The sequence below is a fragment of the Megascapheus bottae genome, chromosome 7 (genome assembly GCF_031878675.1).
Source record: "Megascapheus bottae isolate mThoBot1 chromosome 7, mThoBot2.hap1, whole genome shotgun sequence".
Classification (NCBI taxonomy): Eukaryota; Metazoa; Chordata; class Mammalia; order Rodentia; family Geomyidae; genus Megascapheus; species Megascapheus bottae.
The window spans coordinates 65559858-65577002 of NC_143515.1; the positions used below are offsets into that span (position 1 = coordinate 65559858).

Sequence of the window (17145 nt, forward strand, 5' to 3'; positions counted from 1 at the left end):
AGCCAAACAGAAATGTAATCACCTTCTTCTATGAATTCTTAAGAGTATTAATAAGTATTCCTTAGGTATCTATACAAGTTATAACACAATGACTGAGCACTGTTAATGGGCTTGCAACTATCCTATTGTAATAGATGCAAAGTAAATAGAGATTTTTCCCTTCCCCACCTTTATAGAAAAAATGAAACACAAAGTTTCATAACTTGAGCCAAGACTGCCAGTTAGTAAGTAGAGGAGGGAGCAGAGGGCTTCTGATGCCAAGTTATAAGTTATATTCTGTGTGTGTGTGTGTGTGTGTGTGTGTGTGTGTGTGTGTGTAACTAAATCACAATTTACAACTTGCTATATTTGTTCCTAACCCTTTACTCTACCCTAAACAAATTATGGCACAGGTCATCCATGCCTTTATTTTGAACCAAAAAAAAAAAACAAAACTAAACTAAACTAAAAACAAACAAACAAAAAAGGCCTATACTTAGTTCTCACTGGGTGTTGTTGCTGGAGAATGAACACATGAATACTAACAGTAGGCATTTATGGGCTGGTAAACTCTGAGTACTTATTTCCAAGGCAGACTGTAACTTAACAACAAAAAAATTCTAAAAACAAACTCTGTACTTGTGAAAGATGCCACCTGGTCTGCCTCAGGGGCTGAAGTTGTCTTTTTATGCTTGGAGTGGGAACAGCAACAGGGTTTTTTCTTCAAACCACTCCCACTAACTGGCTGGAGCCAAGAAAAAGGCCCACACCTTTCAGAGAAGAGCACTGGGCAGACTATGGTACCCATTTCACCTTTGCTTTCAACGAGAGAATTGGCAACAGTCTGGGAATGAGGGGAAGGTAGGGCATGTTTAATGCCAGCTCTGATGATGTAACTTTAACATTCACAACTTCTGCCAGGAAAAAGAAAGGCGACTGGTTTAGAAAGTATTTTTCTCTTTCCTAATAATCAACCAGAATCAACTTTGCATTTCTGACTACTAGCTTTTGTTTTTTGATGACTAAACACTAATTTACTTTAAAAAAATGAATAGGGCTTTATTGCCTAATCCCGAGAAAACAAATGCATAGGGCCTGAAATATGTTTACTTCATAAATGTCCTCTGTGAATGAAGAACATTAAGTTCTTCTTAGAAGTGTTTATTCTACAGCCGTGTACATATACAGTGGGAAACCTGGAAACAACAGGCTGCTCAACACAGCAGGCAGCCATGTGCCACAGGCTGACAGAGACACCAGGCTACTATTCCTAGACTTCAAAAAAACTGATTCACTTTAGAAATGGGATTGTTTTTCAAAGCATCATCTGATTATAACATGCTTGAGAGTTTCCTACCAATGTATCTGACAAATGCTTTCCTTTTGTTGAAATGTCTAATTTGGGCATTTTTTTTATGTCTTTCAAAATTCATGCCTCTTCTTACACGACACGACCCTAAAGTAGTAGTGATGTGTTCTCTCTCTCTCCCTCTCTCTCTCGCTCTCCCTCCCCCCCCCCCCCGCCTCTCTCTGTCTCTCTCTCTGATGGTTATGGGACTTGAATTCTGTGCCTGGGCACTATCCCTAAGCTCTTCAGCTCAAGGATACCTCCTACCCTTTGAACAGCAGTGCCACTTCCAGTCTTTAGAGGTTAATTGGAGATAACAGTCTTATGATCTTTAGTGCCATGACTGGCTTTGAGGTAGAGTAATAATAGCTACACTGAAGGTTTTGAGCCTAAGAGAAACTCCAGTTCAAGAACACAAGTCTCCTCTTGTCAATATTTACCTAATGTGGGTCAGGCTACTGGTCTCCTTAAACATTTGCCTATCAGACATACTTCATGAGGCTTTCAATTTTCTAAAAATAACCATAAGAAGCCAAAAGAACAATATAAACTATCAAAAAGTTAGGCATCAGCATTGAGCAGGTCTGGAGGGGATGTTTCTCCCATGACTTCTGAATAACTTTCCAAGATTGAGTTTATAATCAATGTTAATTGTTGACCAGATAACTTAAGACACAACTAACCAATAAAAGCTTAATACAATACTGGAGAGATACTATGAATCCCTTTTTACTCAGTTATTAAGCCCTATTACAAGCCCACAGACTTCTTGAAATGCATTGGTTCTGGTCCATGCCCTGAATTCCGCGAGAATGAACCAAAGCTATTCCTCTCTTTTCCATGAGGAGTAAGTCCCAAGACTCTCAATAAGATTCCTGAAACTGCACGTCTTACTAAGCTCAAATATGATGTCTTTTACTAAATATACATTCACAACTCTGATAGCGTTTAACTTATAAATAAGACATAGCACTTACAACAATAATTCTATAATAAAACAGAACAGTAGTAACTTTTATAGTTTGAGGTACAATAGCAAAATTAGCATAGATTTCTTTTTCCTCCTATATAGTTTGTTCTTACTATAACTTTTAGCAACTTTAACAAATACTTTTTTTATTCTTCCCTTATTAAGAACTTTCAAGTTTTCATGTAAAAGAAGAATTATGCAGCTTCCCTTCACCATATCCAAATTGTTAGCATTATTACTCTTGCACTGGGAGGCCACTATAAAGTAAAATAAGGGCTATGTGAACACAAGCAGTGGGACTAATGGGAAGGCAGCATATACAGCGTGGACATGCTGAACAAAGGGATGATTCATGTCCCTCACAGGATGGCACAAGATTTCATCATGCTAAGAGGAATGGTGTGCAATTAAAAATTTATGAGTTATTTATTTCTGGAATTTTCCATTTAATATTTTCAGACCACAGTTGACTGTGGGTAATTGAACGCCCAGAAAGAGAAACCACAGATAAGGAGAAACTACACTACAATAACTTTAGCAAATATGCAAGCCCTTATAAAGTCATATCTCAAGTTTATTGCCTTCCATTTTAAACCATGATAGCTTCTACTTAGAACACAAGAACTTTTGGTTGTTTAGTTTAGTATTATGAATATAGTTATTTGGAATGAATTTGTATCAACCCAGGAAATTCTCAGAATTTCCAATACAGTGGTTAATTTTTTGGATACAATCACTTATGAATTTATAAATGACTGCCAATTAGGTAATAATGATAAGGCTTATTCCTTAACAATAAATGGCCACCTCTCAAACTAAAGCTATATTGGTAGACTATAATTAAATCCCAAGAAAGCTATACTGATTGTACATATGGCATTGAAGGGAGGGCATTTGAATAAGGTTTTAGGAATATTTTCTTCAGCCGGAAGAGAGAGTTGCACATGGAAGAATATTAACAAAGGTTTAGCAGAAAGAGTAGAGGCAAACTGAGAAAAGTCAAACTAAGTCTGGCTATAGGATGGTCTAAATGAGAAGTAAGAAAAAATACAGCATCCAGTTCTTTACAACTAATAATAATTCTACAATAAAATCAGTTGTAACTTTTACAGTTTGAGGTACAATAGCAAAATTAGCATATATTTCTTTTTCCTTCTATATAGTTTTATGAATACAGTTATTCTGAATGAATTTGCATCAACCCAATACAGTTGAAAACAGAGAATAGCCTGCCATTGGTGGCTCATGCTTATAGTCCTAGCTACTCAGGAGGTTGAGATCTGAGGATCATAATTCAACAAAGCCAGCCAATTCAGTCCTTGAGAATCTGATCTCCAATTAACCTTCAAAAAAAATGTTGGGGCTGGGAGTTTGGCCTAATGGTAGAGTGCTTGCCTAGCATGCACGAAGACCCAGGTTTGATTCCTTGGTACCACATACATAGAAAAAAGCTAGAAGTGGTGCTGAGGCTCCAGTGGTAGAGCTCTAGCTTTGAGAAAGTCCAAGGTCAGTGCTCAGGCCCTGAGCTGAAGCCCAGGACTTGCAAAAAAAACCCTAAAAATTAAAAAAAAAGTGCTGGAAAAGGAGCTGCAGATCAAATGGTAGAATATTGGGCACAAAAGCTCAGGGACTGTGTGTCCAGACCTTGAGTTCAAGCCCCAGGACTTACACACACACACACACACACACACACACACACACACACACACACACACACAAGAAAAAATGTTGAAAGCTTGCTAGATTTTAGGAGCTAGAAAAATGATTTTTTTAATGTATTTACCTTACTATTTTTTATATTAAATTTTTACAGTAAACCTGTTTTACTAGCAAGCTTACTTGGCAATCTAAGTATAATAACTTCAAAAAAATAATGTGGATTCTGATAAATATTTAATATTTTTCTGAGCCAGGAATTTCCTGTCTATGCCTTAAGTAATACATTTAGTTTTTCCACATTTTGTAATTGTTTCTTTAATAATTTTTTGCTCTTAACTCGTCACACTGAGAAGGCTATTCTGGAACAAGTACTTGCTCTTATTCATGTATTCTCTTCTTTTCTGCTTCATCTTGTCCTCCTAACTACTCATTCCTCTGCTATGAACACTATTAGTAAAAATCACAACACAAAGAGCTACCTACTATTGCTGAGGGTTTCCTGTCACATTAGGCACTGTAGCTAATGTTTTATGAAAAGTGTTTAATATTACCTGCAAAACAACAGTTTGAAATAGGTATTATTATGTCTATTTTATGACTAAGGAAACAAACTCAGAGATGTTAAATACTTTGCCAGCTCCTAAGTGGCAGAATCTTCTTGACTCAATAGTCCCTGCCTCTTACCACTTCACTGCACTGTACCTAGCAATCTATGACCTCTTACTAATACAGGTCTGTATTGTCAATGCAAAAATAAAACATTCAAGCCAAGTGCAATGGCTCATACCTATAAATCCCAGTAATCTGGGAGGCAGAGATTGGGATGATCATGGTTCGAGGCTAGCTTAGGCAAAAAGTTCACAAGACTTCATTCTCAACCAATAGAAAGTTGGGCATGGCTGCATGCCCCTGGCTCATGCCTGTAATCCTAGCTATTCAGGAGGTTAAGATCTGAGGATCGTGGTTCAAAGCTAGCCTGGACACTAAAAGTCCATGAGACTCTTATCTCCAATTAAACACCAGAAAACTAAAATTGGCACTGTGGCTCAAGTGGTAGAGCAATAGCCTTGAACTGAAGAGCTCAAGGACAGCTCCCAGGCCCAGAGTTCAAGCCCCAAGCTAAGCATGATGATACATGCTACCATCTCATATAAGTGGAAAACATAAATAGTAAAATCACAGTCCAGGCTAGCCCAAAAATAGACACAACACTTTATTTATCTAAAAATAACGCAAACAAAAAACTATGGACATGGCTCAAATGGTAGAACACCTGTTTAGTAAGCAAGAAGCCTTGACTTCAAGTCTTAGTACTGCCAAAACATCATATTGAATGCCTGCTACTACAAAATTCTGTTCTAGAAGCTGTCAGAAATATATAAAGAGCCAGGCGCAGTGGCGCATGCCTATAATCCTAGCTACTCAGAAAGCTGAGATCTGAGGATCACGGTTCAAAGCCAGCCCAGGCACTAAAGTGTGTGACACTTTTATCTCTAATTAATCGGAAGTGGTTAATTAGAAAACTCGAAGTGGTACTGTGGCTGAAGGGTAGGGTGGTAGCCTTGAGCTGAAGAGCTCAGGGACAGCACCCAGACCCAGAGTTCAAGCCCCACAACCAACAAAAGGAAGGAAGGAAGGAAGGAAGGAAGGAAGGAAGGAAGGAAGGAAGGAAGGAAGGAGGGAGGGAGGGAGGGAGGGAGGGAGGGAGGGAGAGAGGGAGGGAGAGAGGGAGGGAGAGAGGGAGGGAGGGAGAGGGAGGGAAGGAAGGAGGGAGGGAAGGAAGGAGGGAGGGAAGGAGGGAAGGAGGGAGGGAGGGAGGAAGGAAAGAAGGAAGGACAGAAGGAAGGAAGGAAGGAAGGAAGGAAGGAAGGAAGGAAGGAAGGAAGGAAGGAAGGAAGGAAGGAAGGAAGGAAGGAAGGAAGAAAGAGAGTAGACAGTTGATCATCAGAGTCTCCCATATAACAGCTGTACACTATTTCTGTTTGTAGTATGGGTTGTCCATGACTCATAACTTAGAGCAACTAAGGTCAAAGAGGACACAAATGCTCAAAAGAAGAATGTGAGATAGCGACCACACTACTCACAGGAAGAAATCAGCCAACCCTGAATAAATGACTAACAAAGGACTTTAATAATACATTTCTGCCAGAATCTGTAAAAACTCTCCACTGATGAAAAAATCTGTCATGTAAGTGGTTCCCAACCAAATATGCTTATAATCCATTTTCAAAGACCCCCAGCTTCCTTTGAAGTAGAATAAGCTACTAAAAGCATTTGGCCAACAATAAGCATATTGTTGAGTGAGTCCTTATAAAACTTGTTATTGTGGAGAAAAGCTACTTGGGAAAATAAGTGTGATATCACACTGCTTTTTCTATGTAGCTGGATGCCATCTAAAATCATATGCAGCTGTTTAAACAAAGAAATAATTCAAACATCATCTGTTTTAATGATCTCACTTTAATGATCTACCTTTACTAACTTCTAAATGTTTTTGCTTAATATTTTAGAGACTAGTTATATTTTTACATAACTAACAATTGTCAGGTCAGATATTACTCAGAAGTCCTCTTTAGGCTACAAAATTGCTCATGAACCCCAGAGCACACATGGAGGGAATTACAAGTTTGGACTCCTGTCTATGTACTTTTCTCTCCAATATTTAACACACAGATTTCACACCACAAACTTCACAAATATGTTCATCAGAGAATATATTGTCAAGCACTATCTTCCATCAAAACTAATGCAACACATTTTTTTTTGCCAGTCCTGGGGCTTGAACTCAGGGCCTAAGCATTGTCCTTGGGCTTTTTCGAGGCTAGTGTGCTACTACTTGAGCCACAGAACCATTTCTAGCTTTTCTATGTATGTGGTATCGAGGACTTGAACCTGGGTCTTCGCTAATGCTAGGCAAGCACTCTACCTCTAGGCCAAAATCCCAGGCCTGCAACACATTTTTAAGGAAACAAAAGTTAATAAAGAGAAATCATTTTGAATTTACAAGTGACAATAGAAAGAGCTAAGCGCACAGTTGTGAGCCAGAAGAAGCAAAGGCTACTTGATGACATTGACACTTACTGCTCAATTCGAGGTGACAAGTACAGCTTGGGGTACACCTGCGTAGCTTCAGTGTCTTCAAAACTGACAGAAAGGAGGGCCACATCTTCTCCAGGATCTTCATTTACATCCTTAAACAGGAAGTGAAAAACAGTATCGTGAGTATCTGCTTTCTGAAGTGTGTGTGTGTGTGTGTGTGCGCGCGCGCACACGCATGTGTGTGCACATACCCAACCTAGGGCTTAAATTCAGAGGCTGGGTGCTATGCCTAGGTTTTTTGGTTATTTGGGGGTTTCTTTTGTTTTGTTTACCATTTCATGAACAACTCCACCTCTGAATATTGTTGGTCATTTATTGGAGGCAAGAGTCTCATAGACTTTCCCGTCCTGGCTGCCTTCTAACGGTAACCCTCAGATTTCAGACTCCTGAGCAGATTGCAGGCATGTGCCTATGATCCTTCTGCTTTAGTTCCTTGAATACTGGAATTGCAGACATGTACCACCACAACTTCTTTTCTTAAATATCTTATTACTGAAGTGCCAGCTCATAGTCTGCTGTCATTGAAGCCATGCTTGTGAGCTCCTTAACCCTTAAAGGGCATCCTTTAGCAATATCCATCACCACTCTAGAACTATGGCTCTCTAACTTCTTGACTTAAAAAAAAAAGCTTACCGCAGTGATTGAGGCACTGGTCCCTACGTGTCACTTATTTCCATATCTAGATGAAGGATGGGGAGTGAATCTTATGGTAACAAAAAATGAGTCAAGACCATAGCTAATGAATTACAGTGAACATATATAAACATTTTGATGCTAAAACATCATCACAAAATGTTAAAATGCCCAGTAATCTTATTATACTTACCTTTATGGTATGTTATAAATTATTTAAGTAACAAAACTTTGCCAGAAATGTTTCTATGAAGTATACAAGTACAAGTAAATTGAATGGTTAGATATGTGTCTGCTTCAGTAAAGTGGACATGGATGGTCCACATATGTTAAATGTCAATTCATAAGAATGCAGTGGATAAAGTATTGATCTAAGTATGATTACTGTGATCAATGTATCAATGAACATTGTGAAGTTAATCACAATAAACAAAATTAAAAATAGTAAAGTTGAACTTGTAATTTATAATTAAGAAGCAAGAACAGAAATACTTTGACTATCAGAACCAACCAAGGCAACATTGATGAAGTGTCTTGTCAATTATTGCCAAGTAGTAGTATCTGTCATAGTTCTGAATAAAATGTTGAATTAGAATAACTCTAATGCCATGTCCATTTAAAATTTCTGTCAATCAATAAGCTGGGCAAGTTGATGCACTCCTATGAGCCAATTATGCAGGTGGCTATCTGCAGGAAGATCAGACCAAGACTGGCCTGGGAAATTAATGCAAGAATCTATCCAAAAAAGTCTGGTGAAGAAATGATTAGATGTATGGCTCAACTGACACAGTAGCTGTAGCTGAACTGGTACAGCACCTTGCAAATATGAGGTCCTGAGTTCAAACTACAATAAGGCAAAAACAAAAACAAAAAAGGAGGCACCAGAGTAAAATGTATATATGCACAATAATCATAATGTGTCTTTCATTCTAAAAGTTAAATGTTTAAAAAGAAAGTAAAGTTACTAGACTCTACGTACTCCCCTAAATTCCCAAATCTCTCTCATTAAGCACTGTCTTTGCTCTTCTGACTAAACTAGTTCAAGGTTACTCTCTCCACAGATACACACCAAATACAGCAATGTTATTCTATCCTTTTCTTACTTGGTCTCTAAACAGTTTTGGACATGGATGGAATCTAGTTGTTTTTTTTTTCTTTAAAAAAATAAACATTCTTCTCTCTGCTGCATCCCTTCCCATTTTCATTCTTTATTTAACTTCATAATATTTTTTGTTTTACAATATAAAAATTAGGCTTGTTCTAACAATTCAAACCTAGCTACCTCTCCACTCTTGAAGGTAACCAATATTAACTGTGTGAAACATTGGTAGCTTTCTCTGTGCTCATAAATGCACACTCACACGTTTGCATACAAACAACTCTTTAATTAATCTGTTTTATGTTCTTTAATGGATTCATATTATACATATCACTATCAACTGCATTTAAATAGTCATATAAACGTTCCAAGCCATGGATTTACCTTTTATTTAACCATTTCCCTGGCAATTGATCTTCAGATTGTTTGCAAATCTTTGCCTTTTGATAGTACTGAATGAATATTCTTACATAAATATATATGTGTGTATGTAGACATATATAAATACATATATGTGCACATCAATATATATACTCTTTACTAGTGGGATTCATGTTTCTCAGTGGACTACTAAATCGGCTAAATAGGTGAAAGGTTCACAATTTTTTTGCATTTTAACAGACTTTAATACACTATTTTTCTGAAAACACGGTACAATTCATATTTGGACAATTAAAATTCAATATCAGCGTAAAGAATTCAGTTCCCCTCATCCCCAAATAACTGGGTAGTACTGACTATGATCATTCTTTAATGCTGTCAATGTGATAACTCAAAACTACATCTTAATCTGAATCTACTGAGTGGGGTCAAATGACTTTTCACTGAACATTTACATTCTTTCTGTAAATTTCCTGATAAAAGCCATTACTTAGTTTTTTTTATAGGTACTTTCTCATTTTTGTTATTTAGTAGGATTTTTAACCCTTTCTGACCACATGGTTACAAATATTTACTTTCATACCAAACATGGTTTGAAAAAGGAGAAAGTGGATGTGGGAATATAATAGAGGGGTTGAACTTATTCAAAATATATTGCATACATAAAACTTCTTTATTATTTATATGTGATAATTCATACGTAAAATTAAAATTTTTTAAATCAGTAATTTTTTTACTCTATCTTTGGATTTTTTTTAACTTTGGGGCAGATCTGATATCATAGAAAATTTAGATATTTACAGAATTAACATTGGTCAGTAATTCTGGAATATAAATTTTAGGTAGTATGATAAAAGAAGCATGGATTTATTTCTTGTGCTTTTTTTTTTTTAAACTGAACTGAGGAAATGGTGGATGAATGACTAGGAAAGAAAAGATCTTGGCAGTACCTGGCACACAGAAATCACTGTGTGTTGAAGGAATAAATTAGTGAAGAATAAATTATGAATTCTTATTATTTTCTATATCTAGTAAAGTTTTTTAGGCTCTTGCTTTATAAAAGTTGTTGCCACCAATAAAACCTGAAAACTAAAGTGCTGACTCCTGCCTACCATCAGATCAAGTTCTCTACAACTCGGGTCTCAATGGGAGAGCCCAGATTTGGAGTCTAAGCTTGCTTATCAAAGTTCTCTTTTACAGATAGTAAATATTCAATCAAATCTTGAATTTTCCTTTCTATAAAACAAGAAAGTAAAGTTTCAAAACTACTTAAGGTCCTCAACAGATGGCACTACCTAAGTGTATAACTCCGAAACTCAAAATGTCTAAAACTAAGACTGAAGAAAGAAATAACTTTGACTTTTTAAAAATTATCTTTATGTGGCTATACAAAGGAGGAATCATATAACAAAGCAGTTCATGAATACAACACATCTTGATCGGTGTCATCCCTCGCCCCCAACATTCTTACTGCCCTTCAATGCACTCCATTCCCTTACTTTTCTTAACTTTGTGATATATACAATGAATTCTTGACTTCATTCTTTCCCCACACCCCCCCACTTTTCATTAGTCTACCTCTCTTACCTTGGTCCCACCCCCTCTCTTGTCTGTATCCATTTCTTGGTGTTGATTTTGTTGGGCTTTGACCTAGTCTTCCTAACAGATTATACTACTTGAGCTCTCCATATAGTCTATTATATTTGAGTTAATTTATTTGTAAGCACTTGTGCATAGCTCATTCAAATGTGCTTACTTCTAGATTTATAGGCACATTCTATCTATCACAAATGAAGGAAACCACACAGCCTTTTTTTTCTCTGGATCTGGCTTGCTTAACCTTCTCAGAAGAAATAGTGAAAATGGCCAATAGACACATGAAGAAATACTCAACATCTCTGGCCATAAAGGAAATGCAAACCAAAAACAACACTGGGATTTCAGCTCACACCAGTCTGAATGGCCATCAGCAAGAAAACAAACAACAAATGCTGGCAAGATACAGTCAAAAGGGAATTCCAATATTCTGTTGGTGGGAATGTAAGCTTGTTCAACCAATCTGCAAAGCAGTATGGAGATTCCTCAGAAAATTAAATACAGAACTACCCTATTTCCCAGCGTAGTGGCTCACGCCTATAACTACTTACTCAGGATGCTGAGACCTGAGGATCACAGTTCAAAGCGAACCTGGGCACTAAAGTCCATGAGACTCTTATCACCAATTAACCACCAGAAAACAGGAAGTGGGCTGTGGCTCAAGGGGTAGAGTTATAGCCTTGAGCTTAAAAACTCAGGGTCAACGCCCAGGCTCAGAGCTCAAGCCCCACCACGGACAACAATAACAAAAAAAGAACTATCCTATGATCCAACAATTCCACTCCTAGGCATTTACCCAAAAGATTACAAACCAGGCTATAGAAAAGCTTTCAGCACAATTATGTTCAATGGATGAATGAATCAATAAAATGTGGTTTATTATATACAAAAGGGAATTTTATTCATCTTTTGGAAAGACCATTCACAGAAAAATGGAAAACTTAAAAAAAAATTCTATTAAGTGAAGTAAGCCAGACCCAGAGAAGCAATGGCTTTTAAATGCCATCCTCTGAATACTGAATGTCCTTGTGAAAGGTCAAGGTGGTAGTTTATTATTACAAAACCCAAACACTGAAAAAAACACACTGCCAAAAAACCAGGGGTTAATAAGATCCTTTACAACCATATATCTATGGATAATTTATCCCATTTAGTTTTGCTTCCTATTTTTTTTAACTTTTTACATATTATTCCAGTGAGGGATACACATGCTTAAAGACAAATCTCCAAAGAAAAGGAATGATCCTGGGTTATATAATCCACATTTGTCATTGGACATCCTGCAGAAAGCACATGAAATGCTGGTTTGAATATAAACTAGTTATTTGTAGGAGCTCATTTAATGAACTCATGTAATGTTTTATCCCTCGTGGTATGGCACATGTGTTTTCCCTGAATTGATATTTGATTTCTAATAGATATGTTTGATTTCATGTGCTTAAATAAATCCAAAGAGTTCCAAAAATACAAATCCACACAGTGCTGTTTCCAGTTTCTGTAACTCTAACAAGCTTGTCTATGTGTTCTCTCCCATCTGGGAAATTAGAAAAGAAGCTCTTGTACCACGGTTCTTAGAAGCTAACATTACAGATGATTATTGTAACCACTAATGGAAGCATTTGGGAAAGTGGGGATAGTTAAGACATAGTAAGGGACATTTTAGAATGTACAAGAATACATTTTCAGAGGTTTCTATCTGTGCCATCTGAAAGTACCACAGGCTAAAATGAGGAAAAGGATTTCGGCTCTGTTAAAGCTACAAAATACTGTTTTTTCTTTACAAAAGTGTGCCAGGCACTCCCAGCCACGCTCTTCTGCTGAGATCTAACAGTGATTGGCTCAGTATTGGCTTGTAACAATAAGGGGAGTTGTGGCTTATGGTAAGTATTCACTACAGGTCTGCTGCTATTCCTATACATCATTGTATCTCCAGTACATACATAGCAATTTGCACGAAAACAAAAAGTCAAAACAATGACCAGGCTAATACCTGTAATCCTAGCTACTCAGAAGGCTGAGATCTGAGGATCACAATTCAAAACCAGACTGGGCAGGAAAGTCTGTGAGTTTCTTAGCTCCAATTAAGTAACAAAAGCCAGAAGAGAAGTGGTAGCTCTAGTGTAGGATGCTAGCCTTGAGCAAAACAGCTTGGGGACAGCACTCAGGAATGGCACAAAACAAAAACAAATAAAAGCAATGACAAGAATTACAGAAAGAATGAGTAAATGAGTGCAGTTAAACACTAAATATACTTCTCTAATTCAAAGAGTATCTGGGTTCCAAAGTTTCATGTACTAATAGGTATCAATAGAAATTGCTTCTAGTTATAAAGAATCTCAATGTTTACCTCTTTAATTCTTCAAATATATGACTGCTTAATATTATATTGAAGGATATCCAAATCTGAAGGATTGTACTAGCCAAGAATATATCTACTAATACAGTAAAAGTCAACATTTTTGTTTAGACCATAATGATTCATTTACATAACTATTCTCAACTGAGGCTCTTTGCAAATACAAATGGCTATAGAAATAAAAAAACAATTAGCCTTAGAAATGACAGTAAATACAAGTACAATTTATCATTAGCTTTATTCCTTCGATATGCTAATTATTTCAGGATAGCAATCATTAAACAAGTCCAATTTCTTGAGAACATATGTGTCAATAGAGATACAAATTACCAATTAAATAATTGTTCAAAGGTATTAAACGAACCTATAAACCATAGGTCATATAGGCAGATTATATAACAACAAAAACAATAATAACAACAAGAGCCATTCTATTTCTCAGTTTAAAAGGGCTTACAACCAATCTGTACATCCCCTACTAGAAAAGTCAATCTGTGGGTAAAGTATGTATCAGTAAAACCATTATAGAATATGTTAAAAATTTGGTTAGTAGTATTTTTAATTCTTTTTTTTATTTTTAAAGAATTTATTAACATTGATTTTTACATCATTTCAAATGACGTGTTTAACAAACAAGTATTCAAGAAGGGAATCTCTCTATACAATCACTGGCACTTAGATATAGAACATAATTAAAATTAGGCAGAGGGTTTGTATGTCACAGATACATATTAATCTATGTAATAAACATGCCTACAGAGTCATAATTGTAGTATTTAAATTACATTTTAAGTAGTATTAAGTTAATCCATGATACTTAGGGTGACCAAAAAACTATAACTAGATAAGGAAATACCCTCAGCTATAAGTTTGTTAAGCTACCAACAAATAAAAAATTTCTGAAGCAGAATCTCATCTTGCATTATATTTAGTGAAGTTTGTATTCTAGTGCCTCTGCTATTAGATAATATAGATTTGTCACCATCACCTTACATTTGTTTTCAAGTCAATATTTTCAAGTGAGAGTAAGATTTTTATAGTGCTTCCATGAATTCAAGCATTTATCATTAAAGTAAAATTAAAAATATTTTACAAATGTGATGGAGAAAATTAAAGCAGGAAAAGAGGATAAGGAAGAAAAAGGAAATGCAACTTTAGGAAAGATGGTGAAGAGCGATTTAGAATAAAACGTTTCTCATCTTCTCAACATAACCAGGCCCTGAACTTGAATTAGGATTTTACTGACAGTATAACATGACAGTAAATGTGGCAACAATGTGATTAAATCTAAGCAGAAGAAATGTTTAAGAATAAGGAAAATTCTATATAATAAAGACCTTAAGGACTAGAGATGAGTTTAGTGATAAGAGTTGTGCCTAACACATGCAAGGTTCTGGGATCAATTTTATAGCACTGCAAAATAGTAATAACAATAATAACTACAACTGCTTGGCTTCATTCTGCCACAAATAATGACACTTATCATTTCAGAACTTAGGTCCTTTCTCTATTTAAAAGTGCTTCAAAATGTGCAAATTCCTAATTAAAGAATCTAGCTAGAAAGCAAAACAAATCCAAAAGTAAGGGGTTTAAAGTTGGGCCAAACAATGGAAAAGAGAAATAATTCATCTCTTATAGATAGCTCTTATGCGGGGGATCTGATTCCTAACCTTGAGCCTTCTTGCCATACAGTGTTGTAACATGAGAATGAGCATTCTCAGGGCTCACTTATAGCTTTTCTCCACTACATATTGAAAGAAGACAGCATTTGCCAGAGTGACCTGTGATTTGGTGTCTCCAAATGGAAATGGAAATATTCTCCCTACTTCATCTGGAAAAACTGGACTCACCTCCATATATTTTAAAAGATTCTGACTAAAATATTTTTGTTTGCCATTCCCCTTGTCAATAGCTTTTTCTCTCCTTTTCTTAATTGATGCAGTTCTATTTTCTTTAATTTTAATCCTTGGAAATTCACTTGCTTTATTAATTTTTTGGAACATTTTTATTATCTTTAAGCAGCTGTACAAAACAGTGATGGTCAAATCTTGTACATAAGCAAGAGTAACCTTTCTTTAAAAAAATTTTTATCTTTTTAGTGCTACTGGGAGCTACTGAATTCAGAGCCTCACAACCACTTCAGCCACACCCACAGTGCTTTTCTGCTCAGCTATTTTTCAGATCAGTCTCACACTTTATCTTAGGTCTGGCCATCGGATCTTCTGTGTTGCTGGAATTATAGTCATGTGCCACTATGCCTGAGAGAGTTTTTAACAAAGGAGGAGCCATTCAACAAAGCAGTTATGAATAAAGAGTCTCTTGATCAGCGTCACAGCTTTTACCATTCTCACCTACTGCTTCTACCCCACTACTTCTCTCATTTTCCTTAAATTTCAGGTTATGCATCAATTATTTTGCCATTGAACAAAGTCATTTACTTATATAATTCATCTTGCTCTGTGTCATTCCTTTAACATCTTCACCACCCTTTCACCCATCCCTTTCCTTATTTTCCTTAAATCTGTGGTATGCATAATGCATTCTTGCTTGCATTCTACTCCTTTACCCCCATTCATATTTTTTTTTGCCAGTCTCAGGGCTTGAATTCAGGGCCTAAACACTGTCTTTGGGCTTTCTCAAGGCTAGAGCTCTACCACTTGAGCCACAGCACCACTTCTAGCTTTTTTCTATGTATGCAGTGCCAAGGAATCGAATCCAGATCTTCATGCATGGTAGGCAAGCCCTCTACCACTAAGCCAAATTCCTGACCTCCTCCCCCCATTTATTTTTCTTCTCCTAATCACCTCTTAGCCTTACTCTCTTCACTTAAAAGTACAATTGCCTTGTCTTGACTTAGTCTTTCTAAAGAATTATACTATTTTCACTCTCCACAGTCTATTTATACCTCATTTAATTCATTTCTGACTGCCTGCATAACACTTCTGTTTACTTATAGATTTATAGGCACAATGTAGCCTCCATAAATGAGGTAAACCATTCAACCTTTCAGGGAGAACAAACATCAATACTTTTCAAATTGTTCAATGAAATAGAAAGGGAAAGGAACACTACCAGACTTATTCTATGAAGCCAGTATTACACTCATCCCCAAACCAGATAAAGAGACAGCACAAAACGGGAATGTTAGACGTATCTTTTCGATGAACATCAACGCAAAACATCTCAATAAAACACTAACCAACCGAATCCAATAGCTATTCAAGAAAATCATACACTAAGATCAATTGGGATTTATCCCAGGCATGTAAACCTGGTTTAGCAACTGTAAGTCAATAACTATAATATAACACATCAACAGAAGCAAGAATATTAATATTTTCAGCTACAACCTGATCTGTTTTTCCTGGGCAATTTTTAATATGTTAATGCATCAATCCTCCATGCTGACTGAACAACATTATTTCTATTACAAATAGATCCTGAATTTCTAAAGGAAAAGGTAGTATTTCCACCTTCCTATATTCAATAGCAAGAGCTAACATTTATTCAATGTTTACTCAAAAGTCATTTTATTTAGAGTATAAGATGCATTGTTTCATATAAATTTTATAATAACTTCATAAGGTAGGATCTATTTACTACTTTTCCTTGCAGATGAAGAAACAGGTTCAAAAAGAGATTAAATAGGGGCCGGGAGTTTGGCCTAGTGGTAGAGTGCTTGCCTACCATGCACGAAGACCCGGGTTCGATTCCTTGGTACCACATACATAGAAAAAAGCCAGAAATGGTGCTGAGGCTCAAGTGGTAGAGCTCTAGCCTTGAGAAAGTCCAAGGACAGTGCTCAGGCCCTGAGCTCAAGCCCACGACTGGAAAAAAAAAAAGAGATTAAATAGTAAAAATGAATTATAAGCCCAGATATCTAGTCTCAGAACTTAACTAGGATTCCCTACTTTGTGCCTAGCATTGTTGTTAGCTATAAGCAGAGACTCAATATTCAAACAAACGTCTAAAAAATATAGAAATCCATGTGCAGAAAATGTAGCCAACAGTTAAATTATATTTAC

At 36.3% G+C, this 17145-nt stretch overlaps 1 protein-coding gene across 3 annotated transcripts in view; it reads right to left on the minus strand.

The window, feature by feature from the left end:
• The window catches only part of Babam2 (BRISC and BRCA1 A complex member 2), a 393826-nt gene that overhangs the window by 180412 nt on the left and 196269 nt on the right, over positions 1-17145 (minus strand). For all 3 annotated transcript variants that reach the window (XM_090337241.1, XM_090337243.1, XM_090337240.1), the window contains exon 7: positions 7038-7147. In XM_090337241.1, the coding sequence (XP_090193367.1) occupies positions 7038-7147 (110 nt within the window). The remainder of the gene's footprint in view (positions 1-7037; positions 7148-17145) is intronic.